The sequence below is a fragment of the Symsagittifera roscoffensis genome, chromosome 4 (assembly GCF_963678635.1).
Source record: "Symsagittifera roscoffensis chromosome 4, txSymRosc1.1, whole genome shotgun sequence".
Taxonomy (NCBI): Eukaryota; Metazoa; Xenacoelomorpha; order Acoela; family Convolutidae; genus Symsagittifera; species Symsagittifera roscoffensis.
In genome coordinates, this window is record NC_087065.1 from 678,945 (window position 1) to 700,447 (window position 21,503).

General features: G+C 36.3%; 2 protein-coding genes across 2 annotated transcripts in view; both read right to left on the reverse strand.

Moving 5' to 3' along the window:
• LOC134843729 (protein virilizer homolog) overlaps nucleotides 1-21,503 on the reverse strand; it is a 550,828-nt gene that overhangs the window by 479,406 nt on the left and 49,919 nt on the right. The window lies entirely within an intron of this gene.
• The window catches only part of LOC134843636 (circularly permutated Ras protein 1-like), a 41,696-nt gene that overhangs the window by 13,513 nt on the left and 6,680 nt on the right, over nucleotides 1-21,503 (reverse strand). The window contains exons 5-10 of the mRNA XM_063859826.1: nucleotides 19,520-19,609; nucleotides 19,054-19,208; nucleotides 10,546-10,737; nucleotides 6,307-6,498; nucleotides 5,734-5,852; nucleotides 5,003-5,260 (exon numbers count right to left, since the gene is read on the reverse strand). Coding sequence (XP_063715896.1) covers nucleotides 5,003-5,260; nucleotides 5,734-5,852; nucleotides 6,307-6,498; nucleotides 10,546-10,737; nucleotides 19,054-19,208; nucleotides 19,520-19,609 — 1,006 coding nt within the window. The remainder of the gene's footprint in view (nucleotides 1-5,002; nucleotides 5,261-5,733; nucleotides 5,853-6,306; nucleotides 6,499-10,545; nucleotides 10,738-19,053; nucleotides 19,209-19,519; nucleotides 19,610-21,503) is intronic.

A 21,503-nucleotide genomic window follows, 5' to 3' on the forward strand; every position in this document is an offset into this window, starting at 1 on the left:
CGTCTTTAATTGATTTCAATCATTGGCTGGAGGATAAAAAACTGAAGCGCATGAACGTATGCGTCCTTAATCAAATTACAATAGAAATCAGGATAATTCGGTTCGGACAAAAACCAATGTTAAAATGTTTGCCGCAAACTCGCAAGCTAAGTTTGACGCAAATATTCAATATAGTCCATGTTTAGTTTGTAAAAGCAAGTATTCAATTTTTAAATATAGCGTTCTTAAAGAAAAAACTCCAAAACAGCGTGCTAAATTTTGCGCTGAAAATAAGCTTTGTTTTTCTTGTTTTCAAGGAAATCACATGTTTAGGAAATGTCCCAAGCCCAAAACTTGTCCTAAACCACAGTGCAAGAGCACTCATAATGTGTTACTGCACGGCGCAGAACGCGTTTTCCCTACAAATCACCAATCTGGTTATGCACCGCACACAACTGCAGCCAATCCCGCAGTTCAAACTCAATTTAGACCCACGACGCAAAACAATACTTGTGGGACATCCCTTATGAATCTAAAAGGACTGATGTCACTTATAAATCTCACATTATCATCAAATGACTCTGAAACCAGCGCACTTGTGTTATGTGACACAGCTTGCAGTCACTCTTGTATTTCGCCTGAACTCGCTCGCAGACTCAATCTGACAGGTAGGAAAATTGATTTGACTGTCAATGGCGCCAATTGTTCCGAAGATATTACTTCAGAACAAGTTGATTTGAACGTTTCTTCTGAATTTGATCCAGATATTTCGTTCACCGTTTGTGCATATGTAAAAAACAACATTTACATAGGCTTAGATATAATTAACGTTCGTAGGTTGCAAGAGAATTTTTCTCACTTGGAACCAATAGATTCAGTCGAATTTCGGTACGCTGATGTCGAAATGATTTTAGGTCAAGATGTTTATGAGTACATTTGTCCTCTGGAATACTGCCAGGATAAAAGCCAAAAATCACCTTTCGCCGTTCGCCTCCCAATTGGATGGGTCTGAAGTGGTCCATTCCCTGCTTCCACCGGCCTGATCTCAACATGCTTGCATTGTAACATCAAAGATGTAAGTTTGGTGGAGCAGGTCAAATCTTGGTACGAACTTGAATCATACGGTACGTATAAACAAGTAGATGCCCGATCGTCAGACGATAAAAGGGCGAATAAAATTTTAAAAGCATCAACTATACATGATGGTGATACATACGCCGTTGGGATGCTTTGGGCCGAAGACCACTCACAGTTGCCCAACAACTACTACTCCGCCTAGCACAACTTAAATCTCTGGAGAAACGTTTAGACAAAGACACAAAACTCAAGGCTTTATATGCAAAAAACATTCAAGAAGATTTTGACAAAGGTTACGTCATCAAAGTGAATACACATGACTGCACAAATCGTTCCGCTAGGGAATGGTATCTTCCTCATCCCCCCGTGAATAATCCAAATAAACCCGGAAAAGTCCGCCGCGTCCTAAGTGGTGCAGCCAAATTTCATGGATCGTGACGTAATAAAGCTCTTTTGGTTGGTCCAGATTTGCTTCAGAATCTGCTGGCCGTCCTAATGAGATTCCGTCAACATCAACATGCAGTATCAGCTGATATTGAAGGCATGTTCCTTCAGGTTGATGTTCTCCCAATCGACCAACTGTCACTTCGTTTTCTGTGGCGGGAGGATCCCACAACCGATATGGTAACGTATCAATACACGCGACACATTTTTGGAGCTCGTGACTCGCCCACATGTGCTAATTTTGCTCTTCAAAAGACAGCTCGCGACAATCAAGTCTTGTTCCCCGACGCAGTGTCAGCCGTGATGCAAAAATTCTATATGGACGATTATCTTGATTCGTTTCCCGCACCTGAACAGGCTTTAAAATTAAGTAAGGACCTTGTAGAACTACTTAAGTTAGGAGGATTTAAGTTGACAAAATTCGTGAGCAATGTCAAAGAGATTCAGAAAGAGTTATGTACGTCAAGCGACAAATTAAGTTAAGTTAAGGAGATTCTAACTAGTGAAGGTCAAGAATCGCATGTTCTAGGTTTCAAATGGAATCACGTTCTCGATACATTGGTAGTTAGTCGAGGTTTAAACAGAGAACTGAAGGATACTGTTACCCAACGTACAGTTCTAAGTTTTGTCTTTTCAGTTTTCGACCCTATTAGGATAGTCGCTCCGTACACTGTCAGAGCCCGACTACTTCTTAAAGAGATTTGGAGAATCTGTGGTCAACAATGGGATAACCTACTTCCTTTGGAATTAAATGCCAAATTCCTCGAATGGCGGTCTGGTCTACCCATCCTGGGTCAACTGATCAAACCGAGATGCTACTTTCCATCCGCAGTTGACAAAATTGAACTCCTTATGTTTGGTGACAGTTCACAGGAAGTCTTCTGTGCAGTTGGATTTCTCCGTGCGCGCATTATTGATACACATGAGACAAACCTCGCCTTCATTTTGGGTGAAGCCCGCGTGGCACCAATAAAAGCTATTTCCATCCCAAAATTAGAGCTGCAAGCTTCTTTGCTTGCTACACGCCTCAAAATAGATATCATGAAAGCACTTTCGATCCCTATAAATGATGTCTTTATGTGGACTGACAGTACCACTGCGCTACAATGGCTTCATTCGACTGCAAAGCAGCCAGTATTCATCGCTAATTGAGTAGGCGAAATACTGGAAGTTACCACTGTCGACGAATGGTATCACGTAGATGCTGAAAACAACCCAGCTGATACTGGTACTCGAGGTATTGCCGCTGAAGCCTTGAAGGACAGCAGCTGGACTCAAGGTCCCAGCTTCCTCAGAACCAGTGATTGGCCCTTTCTACCAAATTTCGATGTGATTACAAAAATAAAATTAAAAGGTCCTATCGATGATGTCATCGATACTGCCACTAATTTTGTAATCAATCCGTCAGTCCCTGAACCCGTCATTAAGTGGAAACGTTACAGCTCGTTTCGCAAATTATTGCGCGTAGTAGCATTCATCCTCCGATTAAATCCTAAATTTAATCATTTCCGTGGGACAATCGCTAATATCGTTAAACCGTCTGAGATAGATAGTTCTCAATGAATGTTGTTTCTTCTTTCTCAAAAAGAAGCGTTCCCCTCAGAGTTCAAATTATTGAGTTCTGAGAAATATGTTAAGAATGTAAGCCCTATTGCAACTCTCTCCCCTTTCATTGAGCCCGATGGACTTCTTAGATCCATAGGACGCATTAGTCGTCTCTCTGAACTCGAATTTAAAAATAAATATCCCATTATGCTTGATGGCCGTCATCCATTAGTCAAATTGTTTTTGGCTCATCAACACAACGAACATGAGCATCAGTCAATTGACTACTTACGATCTGTCATCCAGATAGAATATGCAATCTTAAAATTAAGATCATTGCTCCGTAACGTTGAACTTAATTGTAAAAACTGCCGAAAGCGAAAGTTGAAAACGATCACCCCTTTCATGTCTGATCTGCCAATTGAGCGTCTTGGATACCGCCAAGCGCCCTTCAACAATTGCGGAGTTGATTATTTCGGACCCTTTCACGTAACAATCCGTAGGAGTTCGGAGAAACGTTGGGCGTTTTTGTTCACTTGTTTGACCACTAGAGCCATCCATATTGAATTCGTATCATCAATGGATTCAAGCTCCTGTGTCATGGCAGTAGAGCGATTCATCGCTAGACGAGGAACTCCATCGAAAATTTGGTCCGATAATGCTACAAACTTTGTCGGTGCAGACAAAGAGCTTCTTCTGTGTACTCGAGCATGGAATGATCTTGCGCCCGCTCTCCTTGTCCACAAAGGCATCGAATGGAAGTATAACCCACCATCTTCACCACACCATGGTGGCTCTTGGGAACGTCTTGTACGTAGTTGCAAGAGAGTTTTCTACTCCATCCTCACACCCCGTAAATTAACCGACGAGTTACTCCAGACCACATTTTGTCTTGTGGAACAGTCCCTCAATGCGCGTTCACTTTCAGCGGTAAGCAGTGACCCGAATGAAATTGAGTCTTTAACGCCAAATCACTTCTTGATAGGCCAGCGCTCAGTTAGTTTCCCGTCGATTGCGAGGGACGAACATTTCGATCATCGAAAGCGTTATCTTCGCGCACAAGGATACGCTAACGCCATCTGGACTAGATGGCTAGGCGAGTACGTTCCGACTCTCAACAAACGCCGTAAATGGCACACATCTACCGAACAAGAACTCAAAGCCGGAGATCTTGTTTGGATCGTCGAGGATAGTAGCCCGCGTGGTTACTACCCTCTCGCTCGCGTCAAAACGCTTAACTATGGCAAAGACGCTACCGCCCGTTCCGCACTCCTTAAAACCGCAACAGGAGATTTAACCCAACCTCTTGTTAAACTCGCCCCAGTTCTTGCTCCGTTGGGGCCCGAGGATGTTCAAGATTGAAACTTAAAAAAAGCATATCAAGACCAGCTAGTCTAGCGGTAACGTACTTGACCTGAAACCGAAAGTTCGCCGGTTCAAATCCCGGTAATTCCAAGTATTTTACTACGAAAAAACTTGGAATACACTTGATTTGAACCGGATAAAAAATGTTTCTAAGTCAAACTTGTTTTTAAATGATGTTCTGGACATGAACTTAATTAGACTTTGGCCATAATTGACTTCTAACTTCTGGCAAGCGTGAAAATCCCCACTTATTGGCAAAAGTAGTGACAATAAAGTCGCTTTCGATTTCGATTTCGTTTAAAACTAGATAATTTTGTTCCGAAACAGATATTATTCCGTTGTTTCCTCTTAATGATACATACAACCGTGTTCTCAATCGAGATACATACAACCAATCTACAGACCGACGATATACTCGACCGACCCACCACAGACCGAACACAGGTGGAAACACTAAGGCTTGCGAATTGAATCTTGAAGAACTTTGAAGAACTGTTTTTTTTTGCTATTTTCTCTAGCAGTAAAATAGTATGTTCTATTTTTCATTAGTTTAATTGATTTGATTGCATCTTGAGGCTATTATTGAGACTACCTTTTTCTGCCACTGTTCTTTCCTTGGTGCATGGTAACTTGGTAGTGATCACTCTGTTCAGCTGAGCCTTGTGTTTGTTCACGTAGGATATCTGCAGCTGGAACGGCAACTCTCGAACGCCAGCTTCCTTTTTGTCCCCCTCTTTTTTCTTCTGGTCCAGGGGAGCATCTGAAGTTGACTCGTTGTTGTCAGTCGTTGTGCTTGTCGATGGACCAGCATTGTCTTCTGTCTTATTTTTGTTCGAGTTCGCAGCAGATGCTGGAAAGTTATTAAGCTTTTGATGGTCAGATAATTGGTTACGAATCTTCGCATAAGAAGTTAAAAAGGTATCTACTTTTCGAAAAGATGATATTCTTGGAATATTAAAAAATTTTGATAAGCTTTGACTTAAATTTCGATGGTACTTTAAATCAAAGCTATCAAAATTTTTTAATATTCCAAAAATATCATCTTTTCGAAAAGCAGAAAAGTTTTCCAGCTCAACTGTACGAAAATTTAGGCTGTCATTTAAGCAGACTGTCAGAATTTTTGAAATTCGCCATCATCATGGTACTTTTTTCAGTCGAAAAAAAAACTATTTACACCCATTTAATTTTTCTGTGAATTGTTCAAACTTCAATCAAAAACGATTTATAGCCGAACACTTTTTTAGAATGACCGAAATTACTTCGGTCATAGACCATCCGGTCATTTTCTTAATTGAGGCCGTCGGAATATAAGTTCGGACAAACCTCCTCTGGGTTTGAATCCGAACTCAAAGAAGTTCTCTGTTTCGCTGGTGACATTTCCGATGCTCATCTTATACGAAGACTTTGTCCTATCAGTTGGGTCTAGCGGATCCCGCACATATCTATAAATAGAAATTCTTGTTAATCAACGGTAAACTCAACGTCTTTCGGTATTTACAACCCAAAAACAGCTTACAGTTTTCTAAATGAAAAAAAAAACGTTATTATCCTTATTGTATAACTGACTAATTACTGTAACTTTAGGCGAGTGAGATGAGACACTTTCACGAGACAAAGCTTAACGTGAATTAATTATCGTTAATATTTTTATGTCATTAAGCCCATAGTGAGAGAATCCTTCATGCGGAAAAGACTGAAATTTTTGTCAACCAATCAAAGGTGTTTTTTTTAAATTCGGAAGAAATAAGCTATAAATTCAATCAGTTTTGGACAGTTTAAAGAGCGTTGATTGGTTTTTGCGCATTCGGTCCTTCAAGTACAAAAAAGCTTCCTCGCAATCCCCCCCCCCCCTCTTAATGTCGATCGATCGATGTGCAACACCAATAAAACTCTTACAATGATTCATGAAGAACAAGTGTAATTTCCACTTTGGATCCCACGATCTTCTTGGAGATTATTCCAGAATATTCCGAGCCCAAGTCAGTAGGAGAGACAATGTTCACAGAACCGTTAGTAGCGTCTGCCACTTTACCCAGAGCTGTCAGTCGGCAGTCCTCCCCTTCAATCGCCAACACTGACACGCTTACTCTAAAACAATTACTAATTTTAATTTCAAATAAATTAAATAGAATTTTATTTTGTTTCGACTATCAATAAGCTAACTGCCTCCTCGCGCCCGCCTGAATTCCATCTTTAGAAAGTTTTAGAAGGCTAAAAACTTGATTATAGTCCATTTAAAATGAATTAAAATTAACTTTTTTCTAAACAAAAATAAACCATTTGAAACCAATCATGATCAATTGTAAATGTTTTTCTGCAAATTTTTTCCAGCAATTTTGATGTGTTTTTCAGACATTTTAACCGATTATAATGGCTAAGAATCTTATCAAGTTTAAAGCAAGTATAATCGAACTCTTTTTAGCTAATTAATCATTTAGAATAATTTTGTCCTAATGAAACCATTGAGCGGCTTCAATTTGGTAGGATCTTCTAGCCGTATTAACAGGCTACCCAAACTTTGGAAGAAACTTGAAAATTAAGTATCTCAAATGAGCAAAAAGACACAAAAATGTCGCTCTTCAACCCTATTACTGGTCAAAGATAAATTTCTTCTTCATTTTAAGCGCAGGGTAGTCCAAGCTTTTAGATTGAAAAGAGAAGTGTGTCAAAAACTGCTGATCAAAAAATTGAAGTTTACTGCTGAAAAGGCTTCGATATGATATATGGCTAGACGTTGCAAGACCCGTCTTCAAGCTACCGGTTTTGCGTGATAAACCACAATTGAGAGTTTTCTTCCCAGATTCTTTGTTCCTGGTCGGAGCCAGAAGCCACCAATTTAAAAATTTTTTTATTGATGTGGTGTTTGATAAAAAAAAAGACTTTTTAAAACGTATACAATGCCCAAAAATGCCGTTTTTAGCCACTTTTATCTTTTATTCCTAAATCCGGTTTGGAAGATCAGAGGTTTTAGCATATATTCTATGGTAGCTGCGACCTTTTTTCTAATCATTTAAGGGGAGGATTCTCATGCTTGAAGGACTCAATGCTTGAAAAACTTCAACCAATCAAAATCGCTAAGCGTTTTTATTGGCTAAATGCTTTTCTCACAAAATCGAAGTCAATATTAACAGAAATTGTATTAAATCAGTGGAAAATAATCAAAAATATTACAAATTGCGGGTTACAACCGCAATACTATTCAGATAATCATCAAGAATAATGCGGTCAAAATCATAAGAATTTTTCAGTCTTGAAAATTCATCTGCTTATTATCTAATCGGTCAATATTAACACTAATGGCCTGGATTTATTTTGATACTTTGAGATTTTTGCGATTTACTTTGAGATTTTGAATACTCAATTCTTATTGGCTGAAAATAAGCTAAAATTAATTTCAAGCATTCGGTCCTTCAAGCATGAGGGACGCCACCATCATTTAATAGCCTAATAGAACCTGAAAGAAAAGTTCCATTGAAAATATCCGTGATCAAGTATTCGTCTCTGCTTTTTTGGTGTTTCATTCAATTCAACATATTGAAATTTTCCAGATATCAGAGGTTTTAACCCAGAGGTTGTAACAATTTTGACAAACATGGTTTCAAAAACATCATTTTACGTCTAAGAGAGGATTGGACACGTGTAAAAAGTCCAAAAGCTCCGTTTTTTGGACCTTTCTACCCTCTCCTTAATCCGCGCTTGAAAAAAAGAGCTATTTTATGCTGTTCTAAAAACGTACCCTGAAGCAAAGCTGCGTCGCACAAACATCAACGAGAAAACACTTTTTTTTTTACGTTTTCTCACAGTGGCGATTTTGTCAAATATCAAACGATTCTGATCTACAATTTCAACAAGGGTGGTTTCAAAACGAAGCTAAAATCTAATGGACTTTCTGTTTCGTTGTCAATGTGCAAGAGCGCTATTTTTCCGTCCTTCTACCTTTCCCAAAATCCACTCCTGAAAGTACTGTATTCAGTTTTAAGCAGTTTTAAAATCGTACGCAGACGCGAACCTCCATTCTGCAAACACAAGCAAGAAAGCGGCAAAAAATAATTCAAGGTAAAACTAAACCTTGAAAAACATAACTTCTGCTATGCGTTGGAATCCCAACTCAAAACTGGAGAATAGGCGTCTCACGTCCTCACATCTGCGACATAATTGATAAATGGAAACTTAATAGCACTGATTATCAAAAAATCAGCTACAATTGCTACTAAACTGCAAATGGTTTGCAGCAAAAAGGCCAAAAATTGAGTCTTTTCTTTTTAAGTCTTATAGAAATATGAAGTATCTTTGTTATTATTTATTCAACACAATCAGAAACCTTTAGTTATGTTCAATTTTGACGAACACTTGAGCCGTATTAACGTGCTACACATACTAAGAATTAGAAAAACTTGGAAATTGAGTACCTCAAAGTTTCAATCTTCAAACCCAATAGTCTTTCAAAAATTGGTCGAAGGTTAGACTTCCTTTCAATTCTGAGCGCAAGGAAGTCGATTTCTTAAAGATTTTTTTAAAAATTCTGCCAAAAACTGCAAAATAAAAGTTTCAAGCACGAAATTTTTTGATTAGCACAGATCGGTGTTTTCAATCAAATCAAAAAACCAATAACATTTTCAATCAAATCGCAGTTGTGAGGACTTCAAGTTGATGTATTGCTCTGTCTTGCGTGACCCGTCTTCATGGGGCGTGGTTTTTTGTGGAACAACGCAACAAAAAGTCTTCTCAACTTCTGTGGCGGCGAACTAGAGGCACTGACTGGGAATTATAATATAGAGTGGGTGGTTGCCAAAAAGACATTTTGAAACGCCGATAATGCCCAAAAACTATGTTGTTAGCCACTAATGCCCTTAATTCCTAGATCCTATTTTGAAAATTCAATTGACTGGCCGCAGCGGCCTTCGAGTTTTTTCAGTTAGTAGTTATAGAAACTGAAATAATAGTTCCACTGGAACTACTTGTCCGCGATCAGGTATTCCCCTCTGTTCTTTTTTCCTTTTTCTCAATTCAATTCAAGAGATTGAAGTTTGCCAGATACCAGAGGTTCCTGATCTATAATTGGTTATTGAATTGTTCAATTTTGTGTATTGTTCCAAAAAATGGAGAAGAACTTTGTATTCGGGTGTGTTTTAGTTTTTTTGTTTTCCACGCAAAATCAGGTAACATAAATAATCATCGGACTGTGCTGAGTGATATAACATATTAAAATTCTTTCAGTCGTGATTCGAACCACATTTAAAAATTTCCAAAAACATTCCAAGTGTCGAGGTTTGAGTTTTTGATGTTTCGTGTTAATCCGAGCAAATAAAGCCAGCGAGCAAGCTTACAACTGCTGAATTGTAACTGAGTTTTAAGCAAGTAAAATTAGTTTTTGGAGTTTTTAGCTTCATTTTATGAATCAAAAAGTTTATCATTTTCCTTGAATCAAGAATCATTTTATTTTTAGTTTTTCGAGTCATTTTTCTACAAAAACATTTTTTCAATTTTCCTATATTACTATGACTGTCTAATATGCTTAAATTACATTTTTAAATCAGGTCCATTTATCGCGCCAAGCAGAAAAGACCATAATTTCTAAACTGTAGTGTTTTAAAGACCGTATCGGAACACTCTGTGCTACTTGCACAGCAACCGACTATCCTTGTCTTCTGTGAAGGTCTTTCATTTTTTTTCTTTAAAATTTGTTTTCAGGAAAGAGCGAATGAATATGGCGAAAAAATTTTTAAAATGAGGGGTCGTAATAGCTAAGATAACGTTGAAATGCCGTTAGAAATGAAATTTTAGGCCAGCTTCTGTGCTGATTTTATGATCAGTTCAGTTTTAAAACCAAAATTAGTCAGACACGCCCTGGGACAGTTTTTGTAAGTTCATTTTTTGTGGAATCCAAATGAGGGTTGAAAGTGCTTTTTTATGATGCAATCAATGATTGACACCTACTAACTCCTTTTGAGGTATCTGAAATTGAGAGGGGAAAAGCAAACACTACGCCATAGGCTTTTCTCGGAACAAAAAATTATAACGCATTTTATAATAGTTTTCTGTTTGATCTTAGATGGTTCAGTATTATCCATTTTTGTATAATAAACTTTACCCCCATACGCTTTTAACCAACTCGTTTAATAACACACTATTTACCCGAACTCGTTTGCATAATCGGAAACGTAGTCGTAGAAGTCGTCTTCAGGCTCCTCCGAGCTGAGACTGCCGATGCCGACATTGGCCTCTCCGTCGGTGCAGATGACGACCTTGCTCTGATTCTGCTTGCCCGCGATAGCCACCGAAAAGAGCAGCGCCGGACCGAGTGCGGTCAGCGACTGCGGGTGCATCCTACACAACAAGGGAATAACAGTCCAATTGCGAGTAGTAGAAGAGTGAGCTGATCAGGGGGGGGGGGCGGTGGGTTTTTGGAAACCCCCATGTATTATGAGAATGGTAATTTTGAGATTAAATGAGAATGGAAGTAAAAAGTGTGACTCATCATGATTTCCATTTATGGAAGTAATACCAAATAAGGAATGTTTTGTATGAAATTTCCATATACCGAAATCGCGTAGGCGTTACTTCTCCTATACAAATCCACAATTCTCAGCAAAAACTGTTCTTCCCAATGGCTCCTGCTATGTGTCAAGCTCTTCCCAGCTTTTATTCAGATTATTGTAAAAAATCGCTATTTATTTCCGTTTCCTGTGATTTTTAAGAAAAACACATTGTAACACATGATTATTGTGTCTCTACCCAAAACTCTTTATGTTCTTTGGAGAATTGTCATTTCCATTTGCTTTTAATAGGAATATCCCCTAGCCAAAATTTTCAGAGATTAGATAATTATGTATAAATATATCAAGAAATTTACTGTCTTTACACTTTGATCAAACAATGATTCTATTCAAGTATTGTTACGTCAAGCGGAGAAATGTTCAATCAGCTTAGTCGAGCAGTTCAACATAACTTACGATGGAAAGGAGCCAAAAAGATGCCTTGTATTGCAAAGAAATGACTAATTTGGAAAAAAAATCAAGAGACATTATTTATGTTCCAACCAGAAGCTGGCTTCCACACAAACTCTTGGTTCAGCGTTTCTGGAAAGAAATAAAAAAAATCAAAACTCAAAATATGAATCTGATTTGTTGAAGATTATCGAATGCTTTATTGATTGTCATGGTTCTGTTCATAGTGATTATGTAAGCTTTGTGATAAAATAATCAATTGTCTTCAAATGTGCTCTTAAGAATTTACACTGATAAATCTTCAAAAACTAAGCTTTGGTTCAGGAGCACTTTTTTCAGATGAAAAGAAAAAACCCAACTTACAATTAATTGGGAAACTTGGAAAAATGTGTAAAAAGACAAAAATTGAGTTAATTTTTGAGTTTCTTGACACTTTCTTCTTCATGTGAGACACCATGTTTTCTTCTAAACAGAGCTAAGTTATCCTGTCGAACCTTCAATTTTTCTTACTTGTACCTTTTATCACGAATTGTTTCAATTTTTCGCCAATCATGTAGGGAAATTCTTGAGGGTCTAAAACACTTCTTCGGATCTCTGTAGAAGATGTCAAATTCAACCGTGTTTTCAAAAAGAGTCATTTGTAGTAAATGTTCACTTGTAAGCAAATGAAAAGTTTTTCCGTATGCCATGAAAACCCGTACTTTTTTCTCGAAGTTGACTAAGACATTGCCAATTTTTTTCTAAACTCTCTAATTCTTTTACTCTCGAGTTCTCTCTATTCTGAAAGATCCATGATAATTTGCTCACTAGCCTGGGAGATTTTATTAAATTTGAGAATCTTGACAATTTGGTCCCACTTTCAAACTAGATGCAGTAACTCGCCCGTTCTATTTTGATTGGTTTCAAAAATTGAGATAGATTTCCGTTTCTTTTAAAAATTGTACTCAAGTTGATAGAATGAACTGAACTGTAGAAGAGTTTCAAATAAAATGAAGTTGATTTCAGCTGTAGATTTTGTTGATTTTGTCATGAAATTATCTGAACTCATTCAAAAATTTTGCAACACTTGATTGACTTTAATTCGTTATGAAGGATTTTGTAGAATAAGAATTTTTTTTACTTAAGTTTTTCAAAAGGAAAGAATTTCATTGAAAACTATTCCTATTATTTACAAACTTGGTTGCGTATCTTTATTTAGATTTAAGAAACTAGCATATAACTGAATTTTACAAATTTTTTCCATCAACCTCATCACTTTAGAGTTAGTTCTGGAATTCTGTTTGGTTAAATTTTAGTGGTTATTTCTAAAATTCAGAAGATTGAGAAGAATCTAGAAGTTAATGTGTAATGACTTCCTTTAAAAATCAAGGATTTAATCTGTAGATTCTAAAAATAAGAAGATTCTTGAATTTAATGAATAATGACGTCAATTTTTTGGGTGGAAATATTCCACAACTTTTACTGTTCTATAAAAGTTAAAGTGTAATGACGTCATTTTTTCAGGTGGAATTACTTTTTATTACCTAAATAATTCAAGAGACGCCTTCTTAGCTCTGTAGAGGAATCATGTCAGACCCTCTGAATGGCTTTTTCAAATAATTTTTCTTGTGATTATTGAATATTTGTTACAAGAATTTTGTCAAAATTAATTTTTTCTAGCTTGAGCAGTTTTTAACATATAAATGTAAATAACTTTTTAAGTGTACCAAAAATTCTCTCAAGAGTTTTTGCAGAATGCAAAAAACTAAGATTTTTTTTTGGTAAAATGCACGTTTTTTCTTAGTTTTTTCAAAAATTTTGTAAAATTCTGACTTTACTTCTTAAATGATAAGGCAAAAAACGCAAAATGTTAATGTAAAAAGCTTATTGACTTATTGCTTAAAAAACTTCTTTATTGTCTTTATTGATGACTTTCATCGCTATTCCCTATGTTAATACCTTGATTTTCTATTGTTTCTGATCAACAGATATCCAAGAATTAGTTTTGTGATGGATTAAATTTTGAATAAAGATTTCATAAAGATTAGTAATTAATTGTGCAATAAAAATTGTAATGATTTATTCCGGCAAGATGCTAAAAGTTTTTAAATTTTTTCTACAAATCGCAAAAATTGTTTCATTTTTTTCGACAAATTGCATAATTTGTTTCAGTTTTTTCAACAAAATACGAAACGTGTTTCAATTTTTTCAGCAAGATGGGAAAAAAGTTTCAAGCGTAAGCGAAACTTGTTTCACTTTTTTTTACAAATGCCAAAATTGTTTCATTTTTTTTGACAAATTGCGAAAAGTGTTTTGATTTTTTTGACGAGATGCGAAACTTTTTCATTTTTTTTGACAAGATGCGAAAAGTGTTTCACTTTTTTAACAAGATGCGAAAATAGTTTCACTTTTTTCCTACAAATGCGAAAAGTGTTTCACTTTTTCTGACAAAGTGCGAAAAGTGTTTCACTTGTTTGCTACAAAATGCGAAAACTGTTTCAATATTTTTGACAATATACGAAAAGTGTTTCACTTTGTTGACAAAATGCGAAAAGTGTTTCAATTTTTTCTCCAAAGTGCAAAAATGTTTGAGTTTTTTTTGTTTACATGCAAAAATTATCAGGTATTTTTCACTTGTGTACAATTTTTCTTTTGTTTATCCGAATATGTGTGCAAAAATTATTTGAGTTTCTTAACATTAGGTTCTAAATTAGGTTCTAATTGATTTTCAATGATTTACTCTGAACCTCTCATCTACTCGCATCATTAAAATGAAATTGAAGAAACTATTTAATTACAAAGAACAAAGTTAATACCAAACAACAATTACTTACAAAAAACTTTTAATCAAAGAGCTGTTAAGCAGCAGAAGAGTTCTTGAGGTTCTCTATAGTACGCAGAGCTGGACGAGGTTCCATTGCTGGTGGTTGTTGTTGGAAGAATGTTTTGAGGTGTCATTGTTTTTGAGAAACCCTCATCTTCATCTATTGTGATGGGGTTTTCGGCTGATCCTGCCTCCTCCCAAGGAAAGAAGAAGTCGTCGACTGGTTGAGCCACAAATCTTCAGTCAGGAATCTCGGGGTAGTTCATTCCCACATGATCAGAAACTTCCTTCATCAATTGCATTTCATTAAGTTGGTTCTCTGTCATGGGTACGTGTGTCATATGATGTTCGTTGAAGTTCCTTCGTATTACTTCCACCATATGCCAGACTTGGATTGGGATCTCCATTCGTGCCAGAAAAACTTCAGAGATTGTTTCTCGTACTTGGATTTGTACTAGATCAGGCGAAAACTCTACAGAGGACTTTAGGTTGCTGTTTTGCACTGAGAAGATAATTTTGAGCAATAAATTGAGTAAAAGAGTAAAAACAAGACAGAACTGAGAGAGGGGTAGCTGACGGAAGATAAGTTAAAATTAAGGTATTTAGTGCTGAGAGAAGAGGTAGTTGACGGTATTTTAGTTGAAAATAAAGTGATTTTTAATTAGGAGTTAGAGGTACCTTCAACTCGAATGTGTGGGCTTAACCAATCAGAATTGGTTTTCCTTATTTGGATTGTAGGCGTGTCCAATCAGATTTAGGCTTCCTTTTAAGGAATTTTAGGATAAAAGTCGTGTTTAATCAGAAACAAAGCTCCATTTTAAGTATTGTCGTTTCCAGTCACAAAAATGTTCATTTTTGTTCCAGTTGTCGTATCCAATCAGAAGACACTTTTCAGAGCTTAAATCTTCTAAATAAGTGAAAATAAACACAAAAGCAATTGCAAAAAAAAATTACCGAAAGTTGTTTGCTGTAAAAACAAGAAACATTGCCGATATAAGTATCAAAAGAATAGCGAACAAGTAGCAGCTCTACAATTTTTTTCATCTAGATAATTGAATTTTTTGTATGTAATCAATGAGTTTTTTGATGTTGATGTAAATTTGGGAGGTTAACTCAAAGTTGATGATTTTTTTAGAGCAAATCTCTGGAAATCTGATTCCAAACCGAATCAAGCAGGAATTTAAACTTTGAAAATCCTTTAAGAAATGAAAGAATAAAGAACTTTGCTGGGGAGTTTTTACAAATTCGGTTTTGGGTAGGGGATAAATAGAAACTTTGATACATTATCGTACGACTTTTTGATTAACTTCAAATTCTCGAGAACAAACAAAGTTTCTTTCCTTGTGAGGTGTAATTCAGCCGTAAATTTAAAGCTTTGATAGGCAATATAAGGATCAAAAGTAAACTCTTTGATTGAGTAAAATTCCCTGGAGAGACCTTTACTTAGTCTGATAACTCTATTTTGTACAAAAAAAACGTCCAAAAATCATGAAAAAAAGACGAATCAACATCTATGTCATCAATAAGAAAATCAATTGGAATTTTTTCTTTTTCTTGTAAAGTAACTCGAAGAAAATTCATATGTTTTTTTTGTTAGACATTTTTCAAATATTGATTAAGTTTTTTTAAATACTAAACAGTTCACTTTTAGAAAATGCTGGACTCTGATGGGTTGATTTCTAACAAACAGTGATAAAAAAAGAAAACTCAATTCCGATTGATTGATTTTCTCTAGGTAATAGTAAATAAAACTCATTTCGTTCTGATTTTCTTTACGTTGGAAGCAATCACTCTATACTTTGTATACCTACTTGAAATTATTTTGAAATATTTAGCGTGTCTATTTAGCGACGGCATCTAAATTATTAAGTATTAAAAAAACAGTTAGTACTTGGTGCATATCAAATTGGGAGATTTAAAATGTCCCAAAAAATATATTAGATTATTTATACTTACTTTAAATTGTTGAAAATATTTCAAAATAATTTCAAGTATAAATAATCTATTATATTTTTTGGGACATTTTAAATCTCCCAATTTGATATGCACCAAGTACTAACTGTTTTTTTTAATACTTAATAATTCTTCCATTTTTAGATGCCGTCGCTAAATAGACACGAGAAAGTGCAGTGTGGGGATTGTGGAAACATGTATATTCGTCAACATGCCTCTCGACACCGCAAAAGTTGTCAAGCAGGGATTATTTCTTGTCCTGATTGTAAGTATTTCACTTACAATAAGCAAGATATGAATTATCACGTGGCCAAAAAACATGCTCCATCAATTTCAAGCAATGAACAGTTTGCTCATCTTGCAAGATGGAGTTTCCGAGTTACTAATCGCTCGAGCAACATCAGAGAAAAGAACATGGAGCGAAACAATGGAAACCAAGTGATACAGTGGCAGACTTGAACAAGATTGTGGAGGAGGAAGGGGGTGATGGTGAGAAACTCAAAGAGGAGTTGAGTGCTTGTCAACACTTCCTGGTTGACACTGCGATGGAGAATGTGAGGCATAAGGTATTTAACTTCCAAATGTCAAAGTAAGATACCAAGATTATTAACGAGAAGCTTGAAGAAGTCTTCAACAAGCTGGGTTCCGCTGCAAAAATCAATATTGCTCTTGGATTTGTTCTTCGTAATGTCGAAACGGGAGATTATCGGCATTACTACACACACGAAAACAAAACGTTTTCCGAAAAATTGCAATTACTGTTCACGAAAGCAGATTTGTTTACAATTCAGGGAAAAGCTGAAAAGTTTGATATCACGGAGCAAGGCACCCAAGAACGTCAGAACTCAAAATGGAGGTTCAAGTTGATCACAAATGTCACTATTTTCGCTGCATTACTAAAAAAAATTCCAATGGGCTGTCCAGACTCTGTCTTGCCTGAACCTTTAGTGAAAAACCATTCAGTAAACCGTCTTTTATCCAATAAAGGTAAACATCCATACAAAGATCATCGTTGCCTTTTCCGTGCGTTAACGGTGGGTATTTGCTTGGTCATAGTAACCTCGATGCTCATACATCTCAGCTGTTTACAGAGTTTATATCAAAATCTGGATACGATCGGAAGAGTTTTCACGGAGATGCCATTGATGATTTACCGCTTGTAGAGGGAATAGTTGAACGTAACATATTCAATTACGCTTTTGATATTCAGGAAGGAAAATATGTTGGAGAATTAGACAGTCGAAGTATTGGAAAACTCGAAAAAAAAACAGTCAAATTGCTAAGAATCAACAACCATATCATTCACACGAATGATATTGATTTTTTCTTCAAGTGCATTCGATGTCCTAGCTGTGACTGTTTCTTCAACAGATACCAACTGTGATAGTTGGAATTTTCTTTCTGCAGTATGCAAAGCTGAGAATGCTTGAGCTTTACTACAATTTTTTCGACAAACTTTGTGATGTAAATAAGTTCGCGGAATTAGAAACGGACACGGATTCGCAGTATTTAGCTCTTGCTGAGGAAAATTTGTATGATTGTATTCGTCCGGAGAAAAAAGGGGACTGGGAAACATTGAGAGAAAAATATTGCAGAGATTCATTTAGAGCAGATTCAAAACAATTTTTTTCCACGAACATGTTGTATCGTTCACAAGAAGCACGATGAACTAGAGCCTGGTCTATTCAAAGAAGAATTTAGGTGTACGGAGATGCTATGTTTATGCAGCAAGACTTATTGTTGCTATGACAACAAATCAGACAAGATAAAGCTTAGCAGCAAAGGATTGAATAAAATAATTATAGAGGAATCCGGCGATGGCCCTATGGAAAAATACAGGAAAATACTCGAAGAAGCAATCAACTTGACTTCAACAAACAGAGGATTTAGAACCATTAATCATATGGTTGCTAAATACGAGCAAAAAAGAAAGGATTGAGCTACTTTTACCCTAAAAGACAAGTTCAGGAGGACGGAATACACACAAAACCTTTGAACTTGTAAATAACTCATAGTGTTATAGCATTCAATTTAGTGTTAATTAACTAACTGGAAACTTGTGGTAAAATGATTATACGAAGCAGTGATTTATATGCTTCATATTTTGAATTTAACTTTTTTTTGTCAAAAAACAAGATTTTTTTCTCAAAGTTTCGTTAGGTTTCAGTATAATTTTAGATAGTTTTCTCGTTGAATCAAACTTATAAAACAATAATCAAAACATCTAAACCGTATAAGTTAGCTAAGAAACGCAAGTAGTATCGGCGAGCTCGAGCTCCAAAAAACTCGGGTGCCATTTGTTTTTTTTTTGAAACTTACCATCTGAAACCTTACCATCTGAAACCTACTATCTTAATACATTGGGAAACCTATTCCCTATCTTAATACATAGGAAATCTATTCCCTATCTTAATACATCGCTCGGAAACCGGATACTCTATTCCCTATCTTAATACATCGAGGTCTCCACCCACCCCAACCCCCCCCCCCCCCCGATCAGCTCACTCTTCTACTACTATTGCGTCTAACTTGACTTTTTGATTATTGGGCGTATTATGTTAATTCTTATTTCTATCCACAAAATTAAGGCTAGAGAGCTGAACCAGAAAAACGTCCCGAACATGATTGGATTAAGGGTAACTAAATTTATAAGGATATCGCCTGTCTCGTTCAAAAGATTAAGAATTTATCGAAGTCATGCATGATTCAGCTAAGTTTTCGTCTTTAAGACAAGCGATCATGAGTCAAAAAATTCTTGCATAATTTAAAATTTCTTGCATATATGTTGGCCATCCAAAAACAAGAGCATGAAATTCTACTAGACTCAGAAAATGGGGTGCAAATCACAATCCTACCAATATTCCATTTATCCTAATTTATGAAAAAATAAAAGATTATCGAAAAAAAGGATGTAGTTGTATATGGACTATGTAAACTCACCCCGAAATGGCCCGTTTCAGTCTGTCAGAGCTCTTCTTCACAGGTCCAGGTAGTTTGCAGCCGATGCCAACTTTCTGGATGAGGTCCTTGTCCAGCTCGTACTCGCAGCTGAGTCCCTTCTGCTTCGAACTAGTCCCATCTGCCAGGTATGTCACCTGAAAACAAAAAATAATTAAGATAAACTATTCATAAGTTAAACCGCATCGGGCAGTCACATTTGTGCAGTTCACATTTGTGCCTTTGATGAACGTTTATGTAATATTAGCTGTTTAATATCTCCTATGTCTTTTCATTTGCAGCGGGGGGGGGGGGGAGGGGGGGTTTAGTAGGGTACATTCCAGCAGTTTAGTATTTCTCGCTTAGTTGCTTGAAGGGGGAATTTAGGATGTTCGAATGACGAGACAGGGTTTAAAAGGTGGAGGGGGGTTCAGTTAAGAGGAAAAAAAGAAGCCGTCTTTAGACTCACATCCTCGGAGAAAGTGACCACTCCCAGTTTCACATTGGGCTTCTGGGTCTTCAAATCCTTCAGTTGTGAACACAGAGCTGTCTTCATAATCTATAACAGCGATACAAAAACATTTCAACATTCCTTCTTTTTTTTGCAACTAGAATACAACTCTAATTTAATTCGTTTCTTCCTTCCAACTTTCGAATAAGTTAACACCCCCACCCTCCCCCCTAACGCGAGTAAATGTAGGGAGTTAATTAGTGTGGGCGTAAGAAAGAATTTTCAGCCAATAACACAATCAAAAAAGTGTTTTACACGCAGAAGCAATTGGTTCTTTTAATCGAAATTTTATTTTGGCTATTTGGTGGGAGGATGTTTAATTGATCCCAGCTTTTATATTCCATATAAGGGAGCATTAAACGACATATAGAAAAAAACGACATAAAAATTGAGTTAGGTAAAAGTCAAGTAAAAGTTTGAAAGTAAATATTTGAAATACAACTAATTGTCTATTGTTCACTCAGCAGAAAATCAAACTCTGTAACCAGCAAAACAGTGTCAACGCGTTGTGAGCTTTCCTACAAAAATAAGAGACGGTTGATTATCGCCGGTAAGGGACCGAATGATGGAAATTTATTTTCAGTTATTTTCAGCCAATCAGAATTGAGTATTCAAAAATCTCAAAGAAAACTAATAGAGTCATCAAAGTTCATCAAAATTCATATTGACCGATTGGAAACTGAGCAGATCCATGAATTTTCAAATATTGCGAAGTCGAATTCATATAGTCAAATAGTAAAGGAAAAAAAACTAAGACTGATTTTACCAGTATTGAAAAGTAATTTTAAAAGTTATTCTTGATTTGCACGAAATGCACAGCAAAAAATTGCTGCGCTGTGTTATTTCATTTGCTGTTAATGCACAGCAAAAACAGCAAAAACAATATTGACTTCGGCCTTGTGCAAAAATATTTCGGCCAATGAAAACGTCCAGGGGCGGATTTTTAAAAAATTTCAAAAACTTTGTCGACTTTCTTTTAGGTTGACCGAATCAATTATCTGAGCTCCCCTAAAACAGTTTAAAGTCCCCGTTTTGACCAAACTTCCTGCGCTGCAGGCAAAATTTAAAAAAAACAGTCCAAAAAAAAACGCGCTTTTAGGCAAATTTTGGAAAATTTTGAATAAAAAAATGCGTTTTTTCGGCGCACCTCCCACCCTCAAAATTAGTATGTTGTGGCCCCAAAGGCGCCTCTTGAAAAATTCTAGGGTCCGTCACCAAAAATGGATATCTCAAAACAAAGAGAGATTCTTCGAGTCGACAGGGGGTCGAATTCCTGAAAAAAAGTCGCCCCCCCCCCCCTCTAAATCCACTGGTGACTGACTAAATTCTGACTTGATCAAAACTTTCCGTTATTTGGTCCCTCCATCATGAGAATATCCCCCGACATTGACTGTTGAATAATCTGAGCTCGAATCCTCAGCCTTTAGTTTCTCAAATAACCATATGATTCATTTGTATGCTGATGGTTTTACGGTTTCTCAGCGCAATTTTGTTTAATTAATTAATTAGAACAATCGAGGCTTCTGCGACTCGCAGAGGAATTATGAAAATCCATTAAGCCTGTCTGAGCATAATCTGTATGAAATTTCCCGCTTCTTTTCGAATCTCCACACCTTTTGACTTATCTTAATTGAATTATTGTATTGCGGTCTCGTAAAAAGTCGGTCTGGTAAAAGGTCCGTCTGAAAAAAAATCTTTTCCCGGTTGAATGTTTATAAATGTTAGAACGAAATTCTGCTGCATTTTATCTGTATGCCACGTTATGCCGGTAATAATCAAAACCATAAGCAAACAACAGAAGTTGGAAACGATGTGTTTTTCAAAATTATTGTTCCGACTTTCGATACGAAAGTAACGGAATATTTGTGCTCGGGGTGGGTTTTTTTTTCTTCAGACAAATTTCGACTTTTTAACTAGCCAATTTTGACGGATTTTTTTAATA